We start from the raw sequence: 27,612 nt of genomic DNA, 5'->3' as shown, positions 1-27,612 counted from the left end.
ATTTTTGGAGGTCTACATCACACAAAGGCCTACACTCCTAAAGCTGTATTATGTATTCATGTTTATCAAGCCACTGTCAACATGTTCAGCATATTCACATTTCTTTAACAGTTTACATGATTAACCTCTTGTTTTTGTAGCTTATCATCGCACTCTAAATGATGCGGTCCAAGTGCGCCACCCATCCCTTTGGATGTTTCTGCGCCACATTAAGGACCAGCAAACCCTGGCAGAGGAAAGGCTGGAAATGGCGGAGCGAGGAGATGCTCCCCCAAGGCGGAAGCCCAAGTGGAGGAGGTTGGAGGCCCGTCTCCTGCGGCTCAAGGGTCAACTGGATGCTGGTCACAGAGATTTGGAATCATATTGGAGGGCTGTAAGCCATCACATTTTCAGATAGGCTGAGTAGAGGTTTTAGCCCCTCTTTGTTGAGTAGCCTAATGGACTAGGACTACTCATTTTGCTTTTTTGAAGAAGAAAAAAGCCTTAACGTTAGGCTAGTTAGGCCTTGGAGATTTTTGTTTTAGACCATGCCTTTTCTGGGGGACTTCTGCCATAGACCAACCCTTTTTCAGCCAAGCTTTTACTAGAAGCATTTTGTTATTAATAGCCTATTATCAGCATTACTATTGATAGTATTATGCCTGTAATTGTTATTTGTTATTAGGCCTCTTTTATAATTAGGCTATTATTATTATTATTATTATTATTATCATTATTATTATTAGGCTGTTGTTGTTATTATTATTTATTATTATTATTATTATTATTATTATTAAAGAAGAACATCAAAGGATGTAAGGTAGCGCTCATCAAATGAAAAAAAAAGAAGACATAATTCTCTATTTTACCATTTCATTGTTTGGCATCAGTCATTAACTTGGCCGGGTGGTCTTCTTCAGAAACCTTAATGACTGATGCCAAACAATAAAATGGTGAAATAGAGGACAGGACTGCCTCTGTTATTTTTTTACCATTTGGTGAGTGTTACTTTACATCCTTTGATGTTCGTCTTTGATTCATGTTTTTGGTTTAGCACCTCCACAAGCCTTTAGTTTTTTGAGAAGCACAAGTTATTATTATTAGGCAATTAGCCTATTGTGTAAGGTAGGTGGCCCCCGTTGATGGATACTTTGTGCTGGTCCTAAATTCCAAGTCCTGGTCTAAGTTCTCTGCCTAAAAAGTTCATCATTAAAGTCTTTTTGAAAGAAAGTCTGCCAAGTGATTTAATATGGAAAACGAACTGCAAAGTAACAAGAAAGTGGCTGAAGTGTCCAGTGCTGTGCAAATTGAACTTTGAGCGAAGGTGGAAATGGCTAGGTTATACTGGTAGGCGGACCTACTGCAAGACAAACTTGCGTTGATTGCTGACTGTCCATGCTGAGCCGGAGAGCCAACTAACTAGGCCTACTGCAGTAAATATTGGTAAGAAATAACAATAAAGCAGATTACAGCCTCCTCTAGGCCCAATTTGGATACGCACTCAAGGTGGCCTGCGATATACAACAGCCAACAATGGTAATACGGCCTAATTTAATCAGCGGAGGAATAGATTGTCGTAGCCTACAACTCAGCCATGACCCCAGTTTTTATTATTTTGGACCCGTTAAGGAAATAATTTGCAAAAAGGGTTCTAAGTTCCCCGGTTTGTTCCTCGATTGGCAATAGCGGGGAATATAGGACCCTTTATTTGGAAAAAGGTCCTATGTTCCCTTGGAAACAGCGGGGAATATAGGACCCTTTTTCCAAAAGAGGGTCCTATGTTCCCCGGTGTCTATTGCAACCGGGATTATAGGACCTTTTTAGGGGAAAACGGGGAATATGGGACCCTTTTTTTTCGAAAGGGTCCTATAGGCACGGCCCCGCTTTGCTGATCAACTCCAGACTGATGCGACCATAGGAAAAGTGACCTACATATGTGGTCTGCTGCGCCCTCTATTGGAGATAGGTGGTATTACACTTAAATAAGAAAAATCATGGGAAATAATACAAGGGGATATTAACCCTTTCTATGTAGGGGAAAAATACATGGGTTACACACACACACACACACATATATATATATATATATATACCTTTGTTTCCGTACTTGTTGGTTCGTTATCTATCTTCCTACCAATTACACGATGTTGTCCTACTGAGCCGACTGTTCACCAACAAACCCACTCTTACATACACATACTCAGTCACACACACACACACACACACACTCACACAAGCCTCTGGTGCGTGTGTGTGCGTGCGTATCTGTGTGTGTGTGTGTGTGTATATATATGTATGTATTTATATATATATATATATATATGTGTGTGTGTGTGTGTGTGTGTGTGTGTGTGTGTATGTGTGAGTACGTGCAAGTGCGTATGTATATGTGTGTATGTGTGTGTGCATTTGTGTGTGTGTATGTATGTGTGAGTGTGTGCGTGCGTTTGTGTGTATGTACACTACCGTTCAAAAGTTTGGGATCACCCAAACAATTTCGTGTTTTCCATGAAAAGTCACACTTATTCACCACCATATGTTGTGAAATGAATAGAAAATAGAGTCAAGACATTGACAAGGTTAGAAATAATGATTTGTATTTGAAATAAGATTTTTTTTACATCAAACTTTGCTTTCGTCAAAGAATCCTCCATTTGCAGCAATTACAGCATTGCAGACCTTTGGCATTCTAGCTGTTAATTTGTTGAGGTAATCTGGAGAAATTGCACCCCATGCTTCCAGAAGCAGCTCCCACAAGTTGGATTGGTTGGATGGGCACTTCTTTGAGCAGATTGAGTTTCTGGAGCATCACATTTGTGGGGTCAATTAAACGCTCAAAATGGCCAGAAAAAGAGAACGTTCATCTGAAACTCGACAGTCTATTCTTGTTCTTAGAAATGAAGGCTATTCCATGCGAGAAATTGCTAAGAAATTGAAGATTTCCTACACCGGTGTGTACTACTCCCTTCAGAGGACAGCACAAACAGGCTCTAACAGGTACTATTTAATGAAGATGCCAGTTGGGGACCTGTGAGGCGTCTGTTTCTCAAACTAGAGACTCTAATGTACTTATCTTCTTGCTCAGTTGTGCAACGCGGCCTCCCACTTCTTTTTCTACTCTGGTTAGAGCCTGTTTGTGCTGTCCTCTGAAGGGAGTAGTACACACCGGTGTAGGAAATCTTCAATTTCTTAGCAATTTCTCGCATGGAATAGCCTTCATTTCTAAGAACAAGAATAGACTGTCGAGTTTCAGATGAAAGTTCTCTTTTTCTGGCCATTTTGAGCGTTTAATTGACCCCACAAATGTGATGCTCCAGAAACTCAATCTGCTCAAAGAAGTGCCCATCCAACCAATCCAACTTGTGGGAGCTGCTTCTGGAAGCGTGGGGTACAATTTCTCCAGATTACCTCAACAAATTAACAGCTAGAATGCCAAAGGTCTGCAATGCTGTAATTGCTGCAAATGGAGGATTCTTTGACGAAAGCAAAGTTTGATGTAAAAAAAATCTTATTTCAAATACAAATCATTATTTCTAACCTTGTCAATGTCTTGACTCTATTTTCTATTCATTTCACAACATATGGTGGTGAATAAGTGTGACTTTTCATGGAAAACACAAAATTGTTTGGGTGATCCCAAACTTTTGAACAGTAGTGTATGTGTGTGCGTATGTGTGTGTGCGTGTGTGCATGCATAGAGGGATGAGCAGGACCTTTGTTTGATGAAGCACAAAGCGAAACGCTGCATTTGTTCGAAGTTGGGGGCACACGCACACACACACAGTGTATTATTAGGCAGAGCATCGGCAGTTTGTCATGGCATCTGATCAATGAAAGTATTCCATTTGGTTGACCACCTCTCTCCCTCTCTCTCTCTCTCTCCCTCTCTCTTTTCTGCACTGACACACTGATCCTCCCTTCTACTAGCTGAGGAGTTGCAGTGATGCTGGATCTTCTACTTTACTAAACTGCTGACATTACCAAACACTCTGCTCCCCGTTCTGGCCCTCCAGTAGGCCACTAGACTATGAGCAGACAGCGTCAGCGTTTATGTCCACCTTGCTACGTTGACTTTCCCCTCTTCTGTTTCAGCACTGACATGTAGTCAGCGAGTACCTCCAAAAAGCCACATGTCAAGCTGCCCCTGCCCTCTGCCATCACAACGCCGTCTTAACATGAGGTAACTACAGATAGGAGATGAACCTATGCAAGCTTTAATGGACCCCCGGGGAGCTGAGGAGCCATTACTGCTGATATCTGTAAGTAACGTCTAAGTCTCATATTATAATTTTTTCCCTTTTCTCCCGAATTATACTCGGCAAATTATCCCACTCTTCTGAGCCGTCCCGGTCGCTGCTCCACCCCTCTGCCGATCCAGGGAGGGCTGCAGACTACCACATGCTTCCTCCGATACATGTGGAGTCGCCAGCTGCTTCTTTTCACCTAACAGTGAGGAGTTTCACCAGGGGGACGTAGCATGTGGGAGGATCATGCTATTCCCCCAAGTCCCCCCCCCCAAAACAGGCACCCCAACTGACCAGAGGAGGCGCTAATATCCGGTTCCCATCCTCAGACACCGCCAATTGTATGTGTAGGGACACCTGACCAAGCCGGAGGCAACACGGGGGGACTCGAACTGGCGATCCCCGTGTTGGTAGGCAACGGAATAGACCACTACGCTACCCACATGCCCAGTTTCCCCTTTTCTATGAAAACTTGGTCACGCTACACAAAAACACAGCAAAATGAAAAAAAGTAAAAAAAATGTTGATGCCACATTTTGAAAAATTACAGGAGACAAAAATCCCATGCAAGTCTGGACATTCCATGCCAAACTACCTCTTTCCTTTCCTTCCCTGTATAGTCTCTCATCCTCCACCCATGTCTAATTTCTCTCCATCTCTTTACTACCCACCCTCCCATCCACTCTCCCTCGTTCTCTCTGTTTGCCAGGGAAAGGCCAACAGGACAAAAAAAACGATCTTTGTTTGCCAATACACAACAAAATGAAGGCTGAAGTTGAGACGTGTACACACACACACACACACACACACACACACACACACACACACACACACACACACACACAATTTTTCCAGGTTTTTTTTCTCTTGTGATGAAGTGAACTCCATAAAAAAAGTAAAAAATATAGATAACTCGGTCAACAGACAATGCCAATGCACACGTGTGCACACAGACAGACAGACAGACAGACAGACAGACTGACACACACACACACAAAACGTACAAACACACAGTAAGTACAAACACACACAAGCACAGGGGGACATGTTCAATGATCCGAAAATGAATCTGAGCCAAAATAAGTACACAGGACTGAAAAGCGCAACCGTGTCCTGACAGGTGCATTTGTGTGTGTGTGTGTGTGTGTGTGTGTGTGTGTGTGTGTGTGAGCATGTCCACGCTACGTGCACGTGTCTTTCTTTCTCTCTGTGTACCTTCGTATGTGTGCGTGTGCTGACGACTTGTGTGTGTGCGTGTGCATCTGTCAGGTCCTGAAAAACAGAAATGCACTCACAGGAGCCACCTATGTCACTGTGTGTGCATTCCTGTTTGTGCCAGCCTACGAGTGTGTGCTCGTGAGTGTGTTATGTGTGTATAGGTATGGGTCTGTGGCCTCAAGCCACACCAACTCAGGTCAGTGACTCTTGTTATTTCATGTTGGAGTGTTCGCTTCAACAGTGGATGAGTCCGCTCACGTGTGTGTGTGTGTCTGGTAAAGGCAATGATCCTCTTCTTCCTCTTGACTAATACATTTTTACATGAACAGTTAAACAGTTATTTGGTAAAGTGGTTCTATGTATATCTATCTATCTATCTATCTATCTATCTATCTATCTATCTATCTATCTATCTATCTATCTATCTATCTATCTATCTGTCTGTCCGTCTGTCCGTGGAATCTATATATCTATATATCTCGTCATCTATTGATCTATTAATTTATTCATCCACCTATGGGTCTCTCTCTCTCTCTGGAAAATTGAGTCTACCCCTCTAATGAAGATTTTACCCACTCTTGTACTCCAGGTGAAAGCCTGCGGCCACCACGCTGATGTCGCTCTGGAAGTGCAGAAGAAGCTGGTTGGATGTGGAGTTTAGCAGAGCGGGAGCTGTGGTTCCTGTAGAGGAGATGACAAAAAGATTTGATACCACACAATGGCGTCAAGATTTTTATTTTTGGATTTATTTCCCCCTTTTTCTCCCCAATTGTATCCAGCAAATTACCCCACTCTTCCGAGCCGTCCCGGTCGCTGCTCCAGCCCCTCTGCTGATCCGGGGAGGGCTGCAGACCGGGGAGGGCTAGCTACTCCGATACATATGGAGTCACCAGCTGCTTCTTTTCACCTGACAGTGAGGAATTTCACCAGGGGGACATAGCGCGTGGGAGGATCACGCTATTCCCCTCAGTTCCCCCTTGAACAGGCGCCCCGACCGACCAGAGGAGGTGCTAGTGCAGCGACCAGGACACATACCCACACCTGGCTTCAAACCCGCAGACACGGCCAATTGTGTCTGTTGGAAGACCGACCAAGCTGGGGGTAACACAGGGATTCGATGCAGCGATCTCCGTGTTGGTAGGCAGCAGAATAGATCGCTATGTCACCCGGACGCCCTTTGTCAGAAGTTTTCAGAACTTTCCGGTTTACAAAAATTAGAATATTAGGATACTTAAAAACAGATCAATAGTAGATAAATAAATAAATATTACAGGTGAAAAGGCAGTAGGTGGCATAAAATAACTATGAAAACATCAACCCATTTTGCATAATCACCATGTCATACTTCATTAATTATTTTTATTTTATTCTGTTTTAACCTGTCCCTCTTTCAAGGAGAGGTCAGTGTGCAGGGCTCTCTGGTTGAAAGCATTCCTATTCACTGTGGTGTTACTAGTATAATTTGGCATATAAAACACTACAGGTTCAAGGCTGTGTCCAATTCTGTGAATCAGTAAAATAGGACGGCAGATAGTAAAGTCATTCGCTGGTCACGACAAAAGCAGCATGTCATCGATAAGTAGCCTTCAATTTGTGATGGGTTAAAGTTTCTGCCGTGCATTCAAAACTGTGAAATCAAGTGCAATACCTACACAACTAAATATTCTCGTCTATATCTATTCTGTACATTTTTTTCTTATAAAATACTGATAGATATTGTCAACACTGTCTTCTTGCTGAACTACTTGTTGAATAACTAATTTAAACCTGACGAAGAAAGGAAAATAATGGCAACTGTGGGTCCATCAACTCTAATTTTGGTAGCTCTTATTCAATGATTGATATTGAATGATATTGAGTTTATTTGAAAAGACAGAATTTTGAAAACAATTTCTTTTTAACAATGATTTGAAAATAAAAACGTCAAAACAAAGATATGTTAGTATCTTGAGTGCTCTTATATTTGTGTAAAGACAGAAAAAAAACCAAAAAAACAAAAAAAGACTATAAGTGCAACAAGATGGTCAAAATAGAGTAAGAGTGACAGAGCTGTAAAGTTAGAGTTTCTGTTCAAAGAGCCACATGGTTTAAATAAGTTTCAGATTTCAGATTGATTTTATTTCGAACATGCTAAAATAACAAAATAAAATACACAGGCAGGAATACAAGAACAAATGGAAATAATAGTGAACATTTTTTGCAAACTCTGTAACAACACAAGTAATAACTGGACCATGTTCGAAAAGGGCATAGGATGAAGTGAAGAACTTTCCTGGCCCTACCCCTTTCTCATACTTAATCAATCTGAGTATGTCTAATTTAGTAAATTTATATGTAATTTAGTAAAGTAGAAGTCGCCTAAGACACTGCCAAAGTGGACCAGGGCTGATTGCTTTATACCTCCAGGCTTGTGAGGTCTGCTAGCTTAAATCCCCAGATCAACATGGAAGCACAGTCCCTTGACAATCTACTGTGATAGTGGGGTGTCATTTAGCCTCGGCTGCAAGTGGACAGAGAGAGAGAGAGCGTGGGTCGCGGGAGAGCACACGCCACAGCAGTTGATTGATGATCAGTCTCAGGTGTACCTGACTAACAACATCTCTTTATATTCTGCAGTGAAGCTGGGTCCACCTGACTGACACACTGACAAGCCACGACTGAACACAGGCGAGACGGAGAGAAAGGAGTCTCCAGCAGTGGATGCAAATAAGTCTCCAGCAGCAGAGAACAGGGATTCTCCAGCACCCCGGAGCACCGGCCAGTGCAGCGTGGAAAATGGACATTGAACTGTGTGAGAAATATACTATAGCGCAAATAAATGAGCCTGTTTCGCCAACCCTGTGTCTGTCCTTCATCTCTTAACCATCCTGTGGCACAAGTCTCGCCACAGTGATGCAGACCTCTTTCGTCACTGCCAGCTGTTTCCGGCTTCCACCTTCATGAGATTTGGCTTCACGAGATCAATAACTGTTGCTTATTCTCTTACTCTCTCTCCTCTATATTCTGCCCTAACCTCTTCACTTGTCCTACATATTTTGCTATTTTCTGCGCTTAGTTCACTTGTTGCTAGATTCGCTGGTGTTCTTTCTCAGATGACTCTTGTGTGAGTGGGCAGCCTCTCGTTCATATGTTTGTTACTAGTGTAAACTACTAATAAGACACGTTAGTCCCTAGCTAACGGGTCTGACCCTTTAGCCGAGCGGTTAGTGATGTCGCCTTGTGGTGCAGTACACCCCGTATCGAATCCCGCACTGGGCAAGAAAATAACCGGTTGCACTAGCGTCGAGCTTAGCAGACAGCTTTATTGCATTTGCAGTCAAAGCAGCCTCGTTAAAATGATGGTGTGTGGTGACTGTTCCGCAATTACAGATAGGTTGTCTCTACTAGAGAAACGTGTGCGTGAGTTACAGCAGCTTCTTTCGGCTAGGGTTAAGTTAGATGTAACAGGCACTCCAGATAGCCTTAGTCCCAGACCTGACAGCAGACCTGCTATCGTTAGCACTAGCTCAGCCTCGTCGGCAGATGCGGTGGGGGTTGTCTCTGTTTGCTGGTGTGGGAAGGCTTGCAAAAGCAAGGCACCGACCATGTGGCCTGGTCTGCAGTCACCTCTCCTGACTGAAAACCAGTTTTCACCCCCTCACTAGCCCTGTTGGTAGTCCTACTGGCCAGCATGCCTCTCCCACTCCTGCTGATGGGAGTAAAGCAACACATGCTAGTGAAGGGAGACTACATTATCCGCAATATCAGATTGGCTTCACCAGCCTTTATTCACTGTTTACCCGAGGCCAGAATCTCTGACATAGAGGATAATCTTAGGGTGCTGGCATCACGGAGGGCGAATCAGGGAACCCAGGCACACAACACCACTACTTTCAGCAACATAGTTATGTCGGCACCAATAATGTTAGGATAAACCAATCAGAGATCACAAAAGCCAGCCTAGTTAGGACCCTTGAGTTGGCCAGAAAGATGTCGGCATCAATTAATTGTCTCTGGTCCCTTACCCATGCCTCAATATTCAACTTCTAAGCTTGAATCTAAATTAGTCTTTTAAGGCTCTTATTCTAAGTCCATCTCATTCAGCCACAAACAGACTGCTCGGTCCAGATTGTGACACGCTATTGACCTCCTGGCCCTCACTCACTATTTCTTGAAGAATTTATCTCAGGTCATGTTACTCACTCTGATGAGATTCCAATTCTTGGTGATTTCAATATTCATCTGAATAAGTCTGCTTATCCTTTCTTTCTGGTGCTTGTTGATACTTTTGAGTTCGCTCAGTTTGCTCAAGAGTCGACTCGTTGCAGTGGTAACATCCTTGATTTGATTTTATCCAAAGGGATAGATGTTTCTAATTTGACCGTCTTGCCAGTCACATCTGCTGTGTCAAATCATTTACTCATTAAATTTGAAGCATTATTGATCTGTCCTATTAATGTCCACACAGATGTAATTGCCACTTGCTACATTAGTCCATCCACTGTAGCGGCATCAGGCCAGCAGCTGCCTAATGCCCCTTTTCCACTACATGGAACTGGCTCAACTCAACTCACTTCTGTGTCGTTTTCCATTACCTTAACAGTAACCCCTCAGTGTAGCTGGTCGTCATAGAGATCTGCATTGATTTTTGTACCCACTCCAGTTTTTTTGGAACCTCGACAAAGGTGGTATCAGAGAAGTGGTAACAGTTACCTAAATGCTGGTACTTTCCAATAATGGAAAACGAAAACAGTCGAGTTGAGCCGGTACCATGTAGTAGAAAAGGGGCATAAGTCTTGGCTCCTTTCACTGTGACTTAAATGTGGCCCTCTGAAGTCACCTCAATTCTGCTGTCACATGGTACGCAAACAATGACCTTCTGCGTAATACAGACAAAACCCAAGAACTCATTATTGACTTCCCATTCATGCCAAATCCCAAAACACCCATACAAATGAATGGAGACCCTATCACCACCACTGACTCTTTTAAACTCCTTGGATCATACATCAGCAATAACCTGATGTGGAAAATTAACACTGAACTTATCATTGCAAAACCTCAATGACTTTACTTTCTTAGGCAACTTAACAAATACCGGATCAAACATCAACTTCTCATTCTGTTTTACTCAGCCATTATCGAGTCTGTCATAACATCTTCTATTACAGTATGGTACGGTGGCACAGATGGTCAAACATGAAAAAAGCTGCAGTGTATTGTCAACAAGGCATCCAAAATCATAGGCAACCCACTCCACTCAGTTGAATCTCTACATACTCACCAGACTGTAAAGCGAGCAAAGATCATCTTTGAACCCTCACATCCTGCTCAACACCTATTCCAGCGCCTTCCCTCAGGGAGGCACTACAGGTCACCGTCCATTAAGACTAAACGCTTCACAGTTTTTTTCCTCCTGCAGATCCTGTCTTACCAAATTCACATCTATATAATGAGTCACTGATAGTCCCCATTATTACAGCTGTTGTGACTATCTCTCTTGATAATTTGACTAAGCTCGTGCCAGCTTCTAAACTAACTACTCGCCTACTTGACCCTTTACCAGTAAAACTTTATAAAAACCTCTGGCCTTTCCTGAGACCTACAATGCAAGACAATGTTAGTTTATCACTACCTACTGGTACTGTTCCCAGCAGTTTTAAGACAGCTGAGGTCAAACATCAACTTAAGAAACCACACATCGATCCAGGATCTCTTTATAACTATCGACCAGTTGCATTCTTGCATTCTTTCCCAAAGTACTAGAGAGAGTTGTGTATCAACAACTTTCGACTCATATAGAAGAAAACTATCAATATGAACCTTTTTAATCGACTTTCAGGGCCTGTCACCCCACTGAAATAGCTCTGACCAGAGTGGTGAATGATCTTCTACTAGCTATGGACTCAGATTCCACCTCTGTGCTTCTACTACTGGACCTCAGTGCAGCCTTTAATACCACTGATCACTGTATACTATTAGACAGGATAAGTTGTAATTTTGGTGTCTCTGGCTTAGCTCTCTCTTGGCTTAAGTCGTAATTATCTGGAAGAAAACACTGTGTCTGCTATAACAATATTAGATCAAAATGATCTGACGTTAAATACGGCATACCTCAGGGCTCGGTTCTTGGCCCTCTACTTTTCTGTCTTTACATTTCACCTCTTGGCCAAATTATACGCAGCCATGGAATAAATTTCCATTGCTATGTGGCTGAAACTCAGTTGTATGTGCCATAAGGGCTGATAATTGTATTCAAATAACTACTTTAGAGGCCTGTTTGGCTGCTGTGAAAAATTGGATGTCACTAAATTTCCTGCTTTTAAATTCAGTTAAAACTGAGATGCTAAAAAAACAAAAAACTGAGATGCTGGTTGTTGGCCCTGCTAGACACAGACACCACTTTGATCAAGTAACAATTACAATCGACAACTCTGAGTGTGGCAGCTAAAAATCTAGGTGTTACATTTGATCTCAGCCTTTCCTTTGATACGCACATTAAAGAAATCACCAACACTGCCTTTTTTCACTTAGGTAACACAGCTAAAATTCGGTCTTTCCTGTCCATGGCTAACACAGAGACCCTAATACATGCATTTATTTCATCCAGACTTGATCACTGTAATGCTGCCAGCCATACCAACATGTACCTTGGTTCTGCTTAATGACAGATGCTAAGCAGGTGTTGGCTTGGCTAGTACTTGGATGGGAGACAACCTCCTAAGAAAACGAGTTGCTGCTGGAAGTGATGTTGGTGGGCCAATAGGGGGAAGTCTTCCCTTCGGTCTTAAAAAAAAAAATCCCAATGTCCCAGTGCAGTGACGAAGACATGGTAAAAGACAGAACAGCTTGAACAACACTGTTAAAATCTGTTCTAAGACCACCGGAGTGAAACAAAGAGATCTGAATTCTTCTTGCAACCAACAAATCCTCCAGAAAGCAGCAAGTATTTTGGCTTCTTCTGGACATATTCTACCAAGTGAATTTTCTCTGTTGCTATCAGAGCGTCGTTATGTTCTACCTGCTTGTAAAACTAACTGTTATTCTACATCATTCATGCTCCATAGTGTTTTTTTATCAAATTGTTTTATTGTCTTTATCAAGTTTATCTTATTGTTTTTCTTATTGTGTACTTTTATAGATTTTATTACACATTTAGCACCCTGAGGTGTTATTATTGTTTGTGTTATTTGTTTGTTTGCATGTTATTGTGTTTTATGTTCACAAGCTTCTCCAAACAAATTGCCCCTAGCGGGATGAATAAAGTTGTTTGTATTGTATTGAAATGTCATCCTTCCAATGAGATGTTAAAACCGAGGTCCTGACTCACTGTGGCACTTATCGCAAAGAGTAGGGGGTCCTCCGGTGTTCTGGCAAAATTTCCAACCCGGCTTTCTTGATCAGGCCAACTTAATCAGCCCCTTGTGTAATTCGCTCAATGATTCCTCCCTCTCCACCTCAAGCTGATGTGTGGTGAGTGTTCTGGCACAAAATGGCTGCCATGCATCACCCAGGTGGGTGCTACACATTGGTGATGATTGAGGCAAGTTTCCCTCCTTCCATGTGAAGCGCTTTGGGTGCCTACATAAAGTGCTATATATGTAATCCATTATTATTATGTTCTCTTTTTTCTCCATGTGTCACATGCTAGTACTAAAAGTCTTAAGATGGTTCAAAATGCTGCAGCTAGAATCCTCACTAAAACTATAAAATTTGGGTATTACACCAATTCTTGCCTCCCTTCATTGGCTTCCTATCCATGTTAGATCAGACTTCAAGGTGCTCTTGCTGACTTATAAAATCCTAAATGGGCTTGCCCCATCATACCTGTCATATCTCCTTAAACCTTATATTCCATCTTGAGCGCTCCACTCTCAAAATACAGGGCTCCTGTGTGTACCCAAAGTTAAAAAGAAGTCAGCTGGTGGCAGGGCCTTTTCCTATCGGTCCCTGTTCTTGTGGAATAACCTGCCTGCTGCCACCAATCAGAGTCTGAGTCCTTTAAATCCAAATGTAAAACTCATCTTTTTGCCTTAACCTACAGTTAGTTGCCTTTAAATTGAATACTTCACGACCTGTACTGCATGACAGGTCAGTTTCTGTCTCAATGAATTTATCAAGGATTGTTCTGCCGATGAGATTATATAGACTATTACAGAATGTTCTCTTCTCTCACGTCTTTTCTCTCTCTGAATTATGTCTTCTCCTTTCTCTTCTCCTGTGTATGTGAATGGTGTGACGTGAGTGCACCTTGTGCACGTGTAGTCTGTCCTCCTCCCAGGTCTCCATATTGACGGTGGTCACTACCTGGATACTGCTTGGTATCCCCCTCATCATTTTTTTTATATATATCTTATAAATACATATAATTTTATTAACCTGTTTCAATGTTATATCCTTCTCTCACTCCGATGTGTGACTTATCTTTTTTTTTCTTGTCTCTTCTCCCGCGTATGTGAATGGTGTGATGTGAGTCTCTTTTGTGTGCATGAGTAGTCTGTCCTTCTGTCAGGTCTACATGGTGGCCACGTAGCTCAGGTCCTAGGCTGTTACACTGCTTGGCATCCTCCTCATCACATTTTTTTATGTACTATCTTATAAATCCATATCCTGTTTCAGTGTTATATCCTTCTCTTAATCCGATGTGTGACTAATGTTTTTTTTTCCAGTCTTTTCTCCTGTGTATGTGAATTATGTGATGTGAGCCACCCCTGTGTGCATGTGTAGTCTGTCCTGTCAGATAGGTCTACATGGTGACGGTGGTTACGTGGCTCAGGTTCTAGGCTGTTCCGGTGGTGTCTGGACACTGCTTGACATCCTCATCATATTATAATTCTGTTATTCTCTTGCAATGTTGTATTCTGTAAATTGTGTACACACACCATCCATTACACGTCTGTCCGTCTTGGGAGAGAGATCCCTCCTCTGTTGCTCTCCCTGAAGTTTCTCCCCATTTTTTCTCCTTGTTAAAGGGTTGTTTTTTTTAAGGAGATGTTCCTCATCTGATGCGAGTGTCTAAGGACAGGTTGTTGTACTGCTGTAAACCTACTGAGGCAAATTTGTAATTTGTGATAATGGGCTATACAAATAAAATTTACTTCACTTGATAGTGGTAGCCCATATGGCTGCCAGATGGAGCCACAAGGATCTCCCCTGGGGCGAACCCTCCACCGAATCACCAACCTCCAGGAGAGCCAGGTCTGAATGAAGCGCCAGCAAACTCAACCCTGCAGGAGCTGGCTGCTCAGCAGGTAGAAGACTGGGCTGTTGCACTCCCCTTTGGCTGTCCGGGGGGTGGGGATCATCTAAACTAGTAATTCACAAAGACTTGGCCGTCACAGGAGATTTTATTTAGGTTGCCAAATAAATTTACAGAATTTCCTCCAGTCTAAGTAATATCTGCAATACAGCTTTGAGCCACATGAGGGAGCTCGTTCATATGTCGACCACACGTTTTCCGCCTGAAATAGACTGAACTCTGCACCCGATATGCACGTTACGCTCTCTTGTAAACTGGACTGGAATGCAATACTAAAAAGCAAGCAGGCCCACCTGTCATGTTAGCAAAATGTAAGCAAATTAATATGCAGAGTTGGATATTTGGAGTAGGCCTAAAAACATGATATTCAGGATAAGTAAATAGCACATAATGGGCCAAATGAGCGATTTGGGTTATGGATTAGACCTGATGTGGTTGACGAGTTCACAGTTCGAATTGACTATTTGAAAAAAATAGCTGCACTTCAACACGAGCCTACTTGTACTGATAATAGACGTGAGTATTTCAAAACACTTTCCACGGGAAGCATGTTTTTGATAGTGCTGAATGTTTGTATTGTTCTGATAATTGTACTTATAACATTGACTCTAATATGAAAGGCTAGCATACATTGTTTGTTTTACTGTTTAGAGGAGAAAAAAAACGAGAGCCTGTTAACTCACCCTACATGCACTTTTTTGTCTCATTTATAAAGTATTTAAAATGTGTATATTGTTTTAATAATAATAATAATAATAAATCAATCTTATATAGCGCTTTTCTAATACTCAAAGTCGCTTTACAATAAACGGGGTGAAACAAGAGGACAGATAAACATAACACAGACATACAGGGGTGGATGGGAAGGGGGGGCTACGAGAGGGAGAAGCGGCAGCCATACACGACGCCAGCAGTACTCTCCCACTTAGACAGATACAAAAGATGAGAGAAATTAAAAACAATGAGATAGCCTGATAACCCCGCCTAAATGCATTTATAAAGTATTTAACACATGTATATGTTTTCCATAACACATGCATAAAACAAAGTTGTAATTTATCAAACGTATATCTCTTCCAAATGGCTGGTTTACCTAGTCAAGATATGAGATTATTTTTATTATTTTATTACTTTAATGATCCCCATGTGGAAATTCTTCCTCTGAATTAAACCCATCCTAGCTGTGTGGCTAGGAGCAGCGGGCAGCCGCCGTGCAGCGCCCGGGGACCAACTCCAGTTCGTCTTGCCATGCCTCGGTCAGGGAAACAGACAGGAGTACTAACCCTAACATGCATGTCTGTTTGATGGTGGGGCAATGGCAAGAAAAATGGTCAAGAACGATAATTTATGCATGAATTCGCTGTTCTCACGGTTTCTAGATAAGGCTTATTGTGAGTTGGGTTGTGATGGTTTGTCATTTTTAAAAAGTGGGTCCCCAGAAAAAACGTTTAGGGAACAATGATCAATACGCTTTCCCGTCTCACTGGCCCCAGATCACCCTCCCCAAGATGACATTCGCCAACGACCTGAGGCATTTTTGGACAATTTCAAAGATACAGCATCTGTGTGCGGGTGGCTGGAGGAGGACTGGGCTCTGCGGGTGCTCCCCTTGCTCACTGGTGAGGCACAAGTTGCTGCGACCAGCTTACTATTGTCCTTCCAGGGGGAATACTGAGCCATCGGGTGAGCTGTCCTGGACCAGGTAGGGCTCACGCCAAATGGACATTGTCGCCGGTTAAGGACACTCAACCTGGAGGATGCCTGTTGCCCCTTCATCCTTGCACAGTGGCTCCTCGACGTAGTGAGACGGTGGCTACGACCAGCCCCAAGGACATCAATAATTTCATCCCTTGCAATGGCTGACAAGGTTTAATGCTTCTGTCCTGAGGACCTGACCAGGGCTGTCGCCTTGGCAGAATACCAACTTCCCTTCCTGCTCAGGAAGGACGTGGCAAGCCAGCAGCCTGCCCCATGCCGGCTCTCAGAAGATTACACACACTTGCACCCCCACACATGCATGAACCCACACACACAGACACAGGAACATCTACACAGCAGCACATACTTTTCAAACCTCATCCCTGGTCTAATCCCTCCCTCTTCCCTAATCCACAGGGCCCAGATTCAGCCTCTGCTCTCCCTGGGACCCAGGGGGCTTCTCAAAGATCAGGTCAGGAGTGCTGGCATCGGGGGAAGCCGGGCCACTAGCGGAGGAGTGTTCACTGATGGAAGTGGGCCAGGTGGTCCGGGTTCTTGGCCTGTCAGCCCACTCACCCGGTCCAGGGGGGAAGATATAGCATACCAGTACATACGCAAGAGGGTAGATATCAGGCTTTGTTGGACACAGGCTGCACACAGACACTTAACCACCAAAGCCTGGTTCAGCCTGGGGCACTGCTAGAGGCATCGTAGGTGGAATTTCGGTGTGTGCATGGGGATATTAACCGAAACTCGATATCGGGGGAAAAAGCATAAAATCCAGGCCTTGGTTAGTTCCCACCTGTAGTGGCTCCTTTTATTTGGCTTGGATTGGCCGGGATTTGATAAGTTGGATGGGGGGACAGCGGGGCCACGAGAGCCACAGCCAGGGCAGTGTGAGTGGTGCATAGTGTTAAATGGTGATGCGAGCTCACCCTAGTCAGGTGAGGGTGAGTCGACCATGACTCCGGTGGTCTGCCCAGCAGAGGACTTCCTCATCGAGCAGACTCGGGATGACACACTGCGCTTCGCCTTTAATGGCCAACAGGTGCACCCAAACGCTGCACTCACACCACCATATTTTGCAGTGATTAGACCGGTTATATTGAGTGAGTCGCAACACTCAAACCGGGCAAGAAACCACACAGTTTTTACTGGGAACCGATTTTCCCGGAGGCCAATGTGGACGAGGGCCGATTCCTTTGTACCTACAGGCTTGTGAGGGCTGCTAGCTTAAATCCCCAGACCAACTTGGAAACACAGTCCCGCGACAGTCTACTGTGGTAGTGGGGTGCGGTTTAGCTTTGGCTGCAAGTGGAGACAGAGAGGATGTGGGTCACGGGAGAGCAGACGCGGTAGCGGTTGATTAATGATCAGTCCCAGGTGTGCCTGACTAACATCTACACTCACTGGCCACTTTATTAGGCACACCTGTCCAACTGCTCGTTAACGCAAATTTCTAATCAGCCAATCACATGGCAGCAATTCAATGCATTTAGGCATGTAGACATAGTCAAGACAATCTGCTGCAGTTCAAACCGAGCATCAGAATGGGGAAGAAAGGTGATTTAAGTGACTTTGAATGTGGCATGGTTGTTGGTGCCAGACGGGCTGGTCTGAGTATTTCAGAAACTGCTGATCTACTGGGATTTTCACGCACAACCATCTCTTGGGTTTACAGAGAATGGTCCGAAAAAGAGAAAATATCCAGTGAGCGGCAGTTCTGTGGGCGAAAATGCCTTGTTGATGCCAGAGGTCAGAGGAGAATGGCCAGACTGGTTCGAGCTGATAGAAAGGCAACAGTAACTCAAATAACCACTCATTACAACCGAGGTATGCAGAAGAGCATCTCTGAACGCACAACACGTCGAACCTTGAGGCAGATGGGCTACAGCAGCAGAAGACCACACCGGGTGCCACTCCTGTCAGCTAAGAACAGGAAACTGAGGCTACAATTCGCACAGGCTCACCAAAATTGGACAATAGAAGATTGGAAAAACGTTGCCTGGTCTGATGAGTCTCGATTTCTGCTGCGACATTCGGATGGTAGGGTCAGAATTTGGCATCAACAACATGAAAGCATGGATCCATCCTGCCTTGTATCAATGGTTCAGGCTGGTGGTGGTGGTGTAATGGTGTGGGGGATATTTTCTTGGCACACTTTGGGCCCCTTAGTACCAATTGAGCATCGTGTCAACGCCACAGCCTACCTGAGTATTGTTGCTGACCATGTCCATCCCTTTATGACCACAGTGTTCCCATCTTCTGATGGCTACTTCCAGCAGGATAACGCGCCATGTCATGAAGCTCGAATCATCTCAGACTGGTTTCTTGAACATGACAATGAGTTCACTGTACTCAAATGGCCTCCAGTCACCAGATCTCAATCCAATAGAGCACCTTTGGGATGTGGTGGACCGGGAGATTCGCATCATGGATGTGCAGCCGACAAATCTGCAGCAACTGCGTGATGCTATCATGTCAATATGGACCAAACTCTCTGAGGAATGTTTCCAGTACCTTGTTGAATCTATGCCACGAAGGATTAAGGCAGTTCTGAAGGCAAAAGGGGGTCCAACCCGGTACTAGCAAGGTGTACCTAATAAAGTGGCCAGTGAGTGTATATTCTGCAGTGAAGCTGGGTCCGATTGACTGACACACATGACAAGCCACTAGCGAACACGGGCCAGAGGGAGAGAAAGGAGTCTCCAGCCACAGAGAGGAAGGATTCTCCAGCACAGGGAAGCACCACCCAGAGCAGCACGCAAAACAGACAGTGAATTGTGTGAGACGTACGCAGCGCAAATAAAAGTGCCCGTTTTCCACCAACCCTGTGTCTCTCCTCCATCCCGTGGCCAAAGTTTCGTCACATTTACCTTCGGAGAACCACTGTGTAATGCACTTAACTTCCCATGGAGACCTTTAGACACCAGCCAATACAAGAAGAATGCATGTGCTTTCCATACTCGAGTGTGAGATTGTGTGTGTGTGTTATCTCCCCTTTGGGAGGCATGCTTAATGTGTGCGACAGGTGTGTGACAGGTATGTGCTTGGGGCAGGTCACAGAGATAACTCCACTGGGAAACTTTGAAAGGTTACAGCATCCTTCATCCCTACAAAGAAGGAATCCGTTCTTTCTTGCTCTGCTCCTATACCATCCTTCATTTGTCCCTCAAGATAATTCCCTATCTCTGCACCAACCCTCTCCTCCTGTCCACCAATATACTATGCACTCTCTTTCTCTCTCTCTCTCTCTCTATATATATATATATACATATCTATCTATCTATCTATCTATCTATCTATCTATCTATCTATCTATCTATCTATCTATCTATATGTGTGTGTGTGTGTATATATATATATATATATGTATATATATAATTTTTTTTAAATATATAAATTCTAGCTTTCCTAGTCCTTGTATTGTGTGTGTGTGTGTGCGTGTGTGTGTGTGCAGGCGCACATGCACGTTTAAGTATGGGGGAATTGTCATCCAGCATGACATTCAGTGTGAGCATGATCACATACACACACATGCTTCTACAGGCAAGTGCCAGCATATGTTTGTTTATATATATATATATATATATATATATAATGTGGTGTGTGTGTGTGTGTGTGTGTTTGTGTGCATTCTACCTATAGGTTAGGAACTGTCATGTTTTATCTGTCATAGATCTCCAGTAATTGTATGTGATGTGTGTGTGTGTGTGTGTCTGTGTGTGTGCATTCTACTCACACTTTAGGAGCTGTCATTTTTTATCTGTCATAGATTTCCAGTAATTTCATTTGTGTGTGTGTGAGTGTGTTTATGGCTGTGTTTAATAATACCAGAAAATGATCCTAATTTCGGGGCTGTCATGTCTCCTCCATCATAGATTTCCAGAGAATCCCAGTTGTGCTCTGTAGCAAACGTCATTACTTGTATCTAAAAAATGAACAATAGTAATAAATAAGAAGCTATATTTTATATATGAAAGTAAATAAATAAATAAGCAATAACAGTCTGTGTTAATATAGACAGTATGTATACATGGACAACACAAATGTGAAGGAATCAGGTTCCAGCAAAGGCTTTTGGGCAGCCTAATTCATATCAGCCAGATTCCACCGACCATATCAACACAACCGCATAATGACTGAATATCTAACTAAAGCTTGTTTTAAAAGGCAACATTAATTTAAATTATATTCAAGGAACATAAAAGGATATACACATCTTTACCTGTATTCCAGCGCCTTCACTGACATGGATCCTCCATATGCAGTTCAGGCTGTTTGGGTATGGTTCAGGATAGCCTGGTGAAAGAACTGTACCTCTGCGTTCTGTCAAATTACCACTGCAGGGAACTAACAAAGAGACATAAAAGTGACGGTTATACATGATTATATGTTATGTGAATGTCAAGGGAGTGAATACTAATTTCAATATAGTACCACCGCTTCATTATTTCCATTTAACACCGCCTGCATTGTGGCACTTATCTGAGGATTGCACACTTCTTGTGGCAAGCAAAATCCATTTTTGTAAGTCATCTTATGTTCCAGACAAAGAAGCCAATTGCTCAGTTTTTAAAAAAAATATTAACTCTCTCCAAGTTGATGAATTTGCTTGTCTCTCTATGAGATGGGCTTATTGATAGCTAGTGTGATATAGCATAAGCATGCAAAATGTCTGTAAACTGTATCTGTCGAAGCGAACGTGCAGTAGCTGAAAGTCATTGTAATTGTGTAATTTTGTTTTCATTTGTGTCTGAATATGCATTAATCTAAGTGTAAATGTTTCAGTAGTTCACTCTGGTGATTGATGATTGACTGATGAACTTTATTGATCCCGCCAAGGGGGAAATTCATTAGCCACACAAAGACAAATACAACAGCTGTTGCATTGTAATTTTCCATGAACGGCATACCAAGCGTCAGGGCACTGTAGCTGTGTGATTGTCAGGATTTGACTTTGTTTGAAGACTACAGTGTATGTTTGCAATAAAGGTTGCATATGCTGCCCTTTGCCCATTGTCATTTCATGAAAATATAACACCACAGAGGTGTTGAACATGTTTGCCGTACCGATGCCATGATTCATTCCATGATCTCTCACTTTAGAGTCGACCCTCTGGATCACCCATTGCCTTATTTTTCTGGAACAGTGTGATTATGAATTAAGGTCTGTGTTAGACAGGTTGTTCAGCTAAGGCTCTAAATGTCGACTGGCCAATACGGTGCTGAAAATAACACAGCACGGGGTCAGAAAAAAATGGCAAACATTATTGAAGAAATTCAATAAGTTGATACTTGGAGCTGTTTAGATACAACACTCCGAGAAAGGTGCACATTTTATTTTGTAAGACTGCCACAAAATGAGGCTGGAAAGTGATGCTTAGTGTTTCCCAGGACAGCCATATTCTGGTGCTCTGCAGACTTTCTGGACCATAAACTCTTACTTAGGAGAATACTTGATATTCACAGTAATTCTTACATGAGTGAATTCTATTTTTATTCACTTTTATTTTTGTAAATAATGTATTAAGAAAAAGCCAGTCAGACTTACCTATACAGGTTGGTGTGGATGCGTTCCACTGTGCCAAAGCCCCCGGTACAGCCTGACATTTTATGGCACTGGATCCCTGAAGCAGATACCCTGGAGTGCACTCAAATCGAACCACAGAGCCGGCAGAGAACTCCGAACCAATCCTCCTGCCATACCGAGGCTCGGGCACTGAACTACACTGGCTGTCACTGGTCCGAGGCACAGCTATATATCAATAACAACAATAAATATGATCATAATGAGAAGAAGAAGAGGAAAAAAATATACATATATGCACATCTGGATAGCTCAGTAGGTAAAAACGCTGTCACGCATGAGATCAGGGGTTAAAACCCTGGTTGGGGCAAGAATCCAGCAAGAGTCCATGGCTTAGACTCCTAATGCTATACAAGCCAACTACCTCAGATATGAGTGAGAGTAACTTGAAAAGAGTTATACTGGCTTGGATGTTGCCCAGGTTAACAAGGTCCACATCAGGTGTTGGGGAACCAGGGAAACCTGATGAGAAACGGGCTACTGGAACAAGACATTCATGGACAAGGGCCAAAATCCTGGAACTGATGGAATGCTACTCTAACAACAAACCCCAGGGAGGGGCTATATGAAGCATATGTGGGAACTGTGGACCAGTAGGAGACCCAATTCCACACTGAATAAGAAGTAGCTAGTGGCTCAATGCTCAAACATCAATAGAAGGAAGCTATGGTCACAACTTGAGATGGAAAGGCTCCAACAGGATGGACTATACAATTCAGCACCCTGAATGGCTGCCTAGTAGGCAGGGGACAAATGAGGACAGACTCCAAACAGCTGAGACAATCCTACCACCCATGACAGCTGAAGCTACTGAGGTTCAAATGAGAATCACGGCCAGACTAAAGACAGCCAACCCCCAGGTTTGGCTTCCACGACTCAGTGACAAAGTACCATCACAAAGCTTGTTTTCGGATGTGAACACATCCTTATACAATATTATATATTACTTATGCAATAGCTCAACTGCCACCATAACAGAGATAGATGAGCTTGTATATACCACTGCAAAACTGTAATCCTGGAGATGCTTGGGTACAGGAGTAAGAACACAGGTCACCAACAGTATCCTCCATGGAAGAGAAGGCTGGAAGCCAAGATCAAAGCAGCATGGAGAGATGTTAGCTAGTTAACAGAGGTGCAGAAAGGAGTGATGAAAGACAGGCCCTGGTTGAAGAAGTACAGCAAGCTGTCCATAAGGGAGGCCCTGAAAACTGCTAAAAAAGGCTCACAGCTCTGGCCACCAGACTGAAGAGATACACTAGAGAAGCAGAAGCCAAAGGGTAAATGGCCTGTTTCTCAAAGAACCATCCAAAGTGTACTCCCAGCTGCAGAGTAACAAGGGGACAGCATCAGACACACACAAAGCAGAGACCGAGTGATACTGGAAGGATATGCCCAGCGGCTGGTGGATTTAAGAGCAGACCACAGCAATATCCCAGAACAAGAACCAGTTATCGTCACAGTGGCCAATATCCAACGACGAATCTCAAACATTAAGAGCTAGGCTGCACCAAGCCCTGACATGATTCACACCTACTGACTGAAGAAGCTAACAGTACTCCATGAATGCCTGGCAACACAGATGAACGAGCTGCTAACACAGCTCCCCTGTGTTAGCAGGGGGGCTGTGTTAGCAGGGGAGCTGTGTCCCCTGTGTTAGCAGCTCCCCTGCTAACAGAAAAATAACTGACTCTTAACATTGATAGCCTCTTTGACTCCCTGTTCAAACCAGCATTCCTCCCTATCAAGGACGTGTACATTCTCATCCTTGAAAGAGTGGCCACTGGCCTGTAGATGGATGTAGACTGCAGAGTCCTGGCTTGATGCGTTAGCTCTTATGTGTTGGGCCATCCTCTTGGTCAGCATCTGTTAAGTTTCCCCCAATGTACAAGTCACAGCAATCCTCCCGGCACTTAACAGCATATGCCATATTGCTCTGTTTGTGCTGGGGGACCCAATCCTTGGGTTGGACCAATTTCTGGTGCACCGTGTTTTGGGATTTGAAAGCAACTGAGACACATGTTTGGAAAATATGTGTCTCAACTTTTCCGACATTCCTGCCACATACGTAATCACCACTGGTTTACTTAGGCAGCTGTTGTCCTCTTCTGTTCGATCGGCTGGTGCACTGTTTGGGCGTCTTCCTGGCTTTGATAAACAACCAGTTAGGACAACCACACTTAACCAGGGCCTGTTTAAGTGTGTCGGTGGGAACGTTGTCAGCTCAGTGGTACAGCGTCCTGATGACTCCTAATTTGTGCTCAAGTGGATGATGAGAGTCAAACCTTAAGTACTGATCAGTATGTGTTGGTTTATGGTAAACATCAACAATCAAATGTCCCCCATCACCAATTGCAATTTCACAGTCTAAGAAGGCTAACCTGTCATTTTTCACATCCTTCCTGGTGAATGTGATGTGGTCTGTGAACAACCACATTGAGCTCACCAAGTTCCAAAATCCCTGAACCGAGGGGTGGGGGTGGGTGGCTAAGAGGACATCTGTGGCCATCTTACAATCCTGTGATTGCAAACATTCCCAAATCATGGCCATTGAAACTCTAGTTAATGGTCACGCCCATTTGCATATGAAACTGATAATTGGTTTCGGTCGTTATGCCACTGTATTGTTTATAAGGGTGTGGATACCTGCAGTCAGTTTAGACTGAAGAGGTCACCTAGATGAGTGATGAAACGTTTCTGTCGATAAGCATTGTGTCCAGATGAACTGATTCAGGTTTCTTTGATACAGGAATATCTGTACTGAATACAGACTGGAATTCCTAAAGTCTAAATGGGAGACACCGCTGAAAGTGGTGAAGAATGGCAGAGCTAAGATTCTGTGGGACTTCAAGTTACAGACTGACAAGCAGGTGCTGGCTAAACAACCAGACATTGTGGTGGTCGACAAGGAACAGAAGACAGCAGTAGTGGTTGATGTAGCAATCCCGAGCAACGGGAAAATCAAGAAGAAAGAGCATGAGAAGCTAGAGAAATACCAAGTGTTGAAGGAAGAAGTAGATCAGATGTGGAAGGTGAAATCCACAGTAGTCCTAGTGGTAATAGGAGCACCTAGGGGCTGTGACCTCCAAACTGGGAGAGTGGCTCCAGCAGATTCCATGAACAACATCTCAGGTCTCTTTCCAGAAACGTGCAGTCCTAGGAACCATAAGATACTGTGCAGAACCCTCAAACTCCCATACCTCTGGTAGAGGACCCGAACTTCAGGAAGACACACACCACCCGAAAAAGGGTGAGAGGGAGATTTTTTGTTAATACTGTACATCAAATATGTAAATAGTATCAAAAATTTGAATAGAGGAATAATGCAGAACATTTAAAAATATTAATATTTGTCTTAATTTAATCTGTCAAGACTAAATGAGTGCTAAGAAAGAGTAGCGAAGAATAATGATAAAGAGGTAAGAGTGTAATTTAATTTATTATGCTTGGAGAGCCGAGCACAGTGCTAGATATATAGGAATGTGCAAAGTGGGGAGATTTATCATGCCTCGTTTTGGTAAATAAACGAGGGGCTATGGGTTAATTAAGGTTTTAATTTAATCTGGAAACTAATGCAATTCATGTGTATGTTTGTGTGTTCATATATATGTGTGCGTGTGCGTATGTGAGCGTGAGTGAGAGAGAGAGAGTATCTTACCTTGGTAGACAAAGTGAAAGCCTTTAGCTGATTGACCACTCTTAGCACTGAACCGAAGCATGATCTGATTGGAAGTTGCCAATGGCAGCGTTTCCCCTGGAAAACACATGCACACACATACACACACACATATGATGAGTTCAGCATGGCTGTAAATGAGAGGAACAGCTGATTTTTCTCTTTTGAATTGACTAACGCCTGCCTCTCTGACTGCAGTTAAATGCATGAATCATGATTGAGACCACACACAAATACACCTATGGTGAAAAGACCCAAAGGACCTCATTCATCAAACGTTTGTACATACAAATTTGTTCTTACACACCCATGGGAGTTTTTTAGCTTTGAAGATTGTCTTGACACTCATCGCAAAGCCCGATTGTTTTTTTAATCCCTTCCCTCCTAACATCTATTGTCTACCTCTTGCAACGAGCAATCACCTTGGCTTGTAAAGATATCAGTGTTAGCCAGCTGGTGTCTAAATTCAGGGGGTTACCCAGGGTCTACACTGGTCTCTGAGACAAACTTCAGGGCTAGAAAATTCCATGGATGTGTAAGAACAAATTTGTACATACGAACGATTGATGAATGAGGCCCAATATTTTTTTTTCTCCCCAATTATTTCCAGCCAATTACCCCACTCTTCCGAGCCGTCCCGGCTGCTGCTCCACCCCTCTGCCGAGCCGGGGAGGGCTGCAGACTACCACATGCCTCCTCATAGCATGTGGGAGGATCACGCTATTTCCCCCAGCCCCCCCAGCTGACCAGAGGAGGCGCTAGTGCAGCAACCAGGACTCATACCCACATCTGGCTTTCCACCCCCAGACATGGCCATTTGTGTCTATAGGGACGCCTGAACAAGCCGGAGGTAACACGGGGATTCGAATCGGCGATCCCCGTGTTGGTAGGCAATGGAATAGACCGCCACGCCACCCAGATGCTCTAGGCCCAACGTTTCTTGAGGCACACACATATACAGTAAACATAGACAAACGACCACTGAGACACACCACCTTCCAAACAAGACTGACTGTCACTGATCCCCAGAGTACAAAAAAAACCAAAACACATTCTCCATCATTCTCTCTCGCTCTCCCTTCCATAAACACACACCCTAAAATCCTTAATACCCCCAAAAAAGTCTCCCTCTCTCTCTCTCTCTCTCTCACACACACACACACACACACACACACAGATGAAGTAGCAGTGATAAATGAGGGAAACATGGAATGGTGTGCCTGACATTTGGAACCATCATTAGCTGTGTCAGGGAGCATGTCTGTTTGTTATGCGTGTTTGTGCGTCTATGGGCTTGTGTGCAGCAGAGTAATCAGTCAGTTAGTGGGAACAATATGGCATCAAGCTGTGTGTGTGTGAATCTGAGTAATGACACGGCCTTATCATTATTATATAAAGCCTGGCGTTTCTTAGTTTACGCTGACAGTTTCAGCCCAAAGGGATAGTTGTGCCGAAATAAAATTCAAGGAAAAAGCCGCCCGTTCTACATTAATTACAGTGGTTCATTTTGAACTACCTTGTCGAGAAGCAGTGGAAATAAAAACACCGCACGGTTTCAGTTCGATGCAGCGGTTATCAATACACACTTCTTGTCCCCCCAGCAGCTTCGTTGACACTCCAATTTTCCAAGTTAATTACACAAAAAAAATGGTTTTATGCACTCAAAAGAGCAAATAAAAAAAAAGAAAGATGACAGTGTAAATAATATAAACAAAATTCAATGAAATTCAAGCCTTTAGGTGTAAAAAGGAAAAAGGTTATGATGAGAAACAGGTTTTTGGCAAACAACTTGAATCTGGTGTGCCTCAAGGGGAATGTTACACTCAAATCAGCATATTTAAAAGGTACAGATTGTAATAATCACTTAAAGTAATGAGATTTCTAAGAAAATTCACCTAAAAAAATCCTAAAAAAAACCCAAACTATCAGGTATCAAAGGAAAAACTATTTTTACTAAATTCTTTTTCAG

General features: G+C 43.3%; 1 protein-coding gene across 1 annotated transcript in view; it reads right to left on the bottom strand.

Annotated features, from left to right (window-relative positions):
• LOC130112084 (CUB and sushi domain-containing protein 1-like) overlaps positions 1-27,612 on the bottom strand; it is a 729,421-nt gene that overhangs the window by 140,304 nt on the left and 561,505 nt on the right. The window contains exons 35-39 of the mRNA XM_056279382.1: positions 25,626-25,721; positions 21,932-22,135; positions 20,606-20,730; positions 20,212-20,308; positions 6,018-6,122 (exon numbers count right to left, since the gene is read on the bottom strand). Of these exons, the coding sequence (XP_056135357.1) occupies positions 6,018-6,122; positions 20,212-20,308; positions 20,606-20,730; positions 21,932-22,135; positions 25,626-25,721 (627 nt within the window). The remainder of the gene's footprint in view (positions 1-6,017; positions 6,123-20,211; positions 20,309-20,605; positions 20,731-21,931; positions 22,136-25,625; positions 25,722-27,612) is intronic.

The sequence above is a fragment of the Lampris incognitus genome, chromosome 4 (assembly GCF_029633865.1).
Source record: "Lampris incognitus isolate fLamInc1 chromosome 4, fLamInc1.hap2, whole genome shotgun sequence".
Classification (NCBI taxonomy): Eukaryota; Metazoa; Chordata; class Actinopteri; order Lampriformes; family Lampridae; genus Lampris; species Lampris incognitus.
Note: the sequence above shows the minus strand (reverse complement) of the source record. Positions and strands in the feature narration are given on the sequence as shown.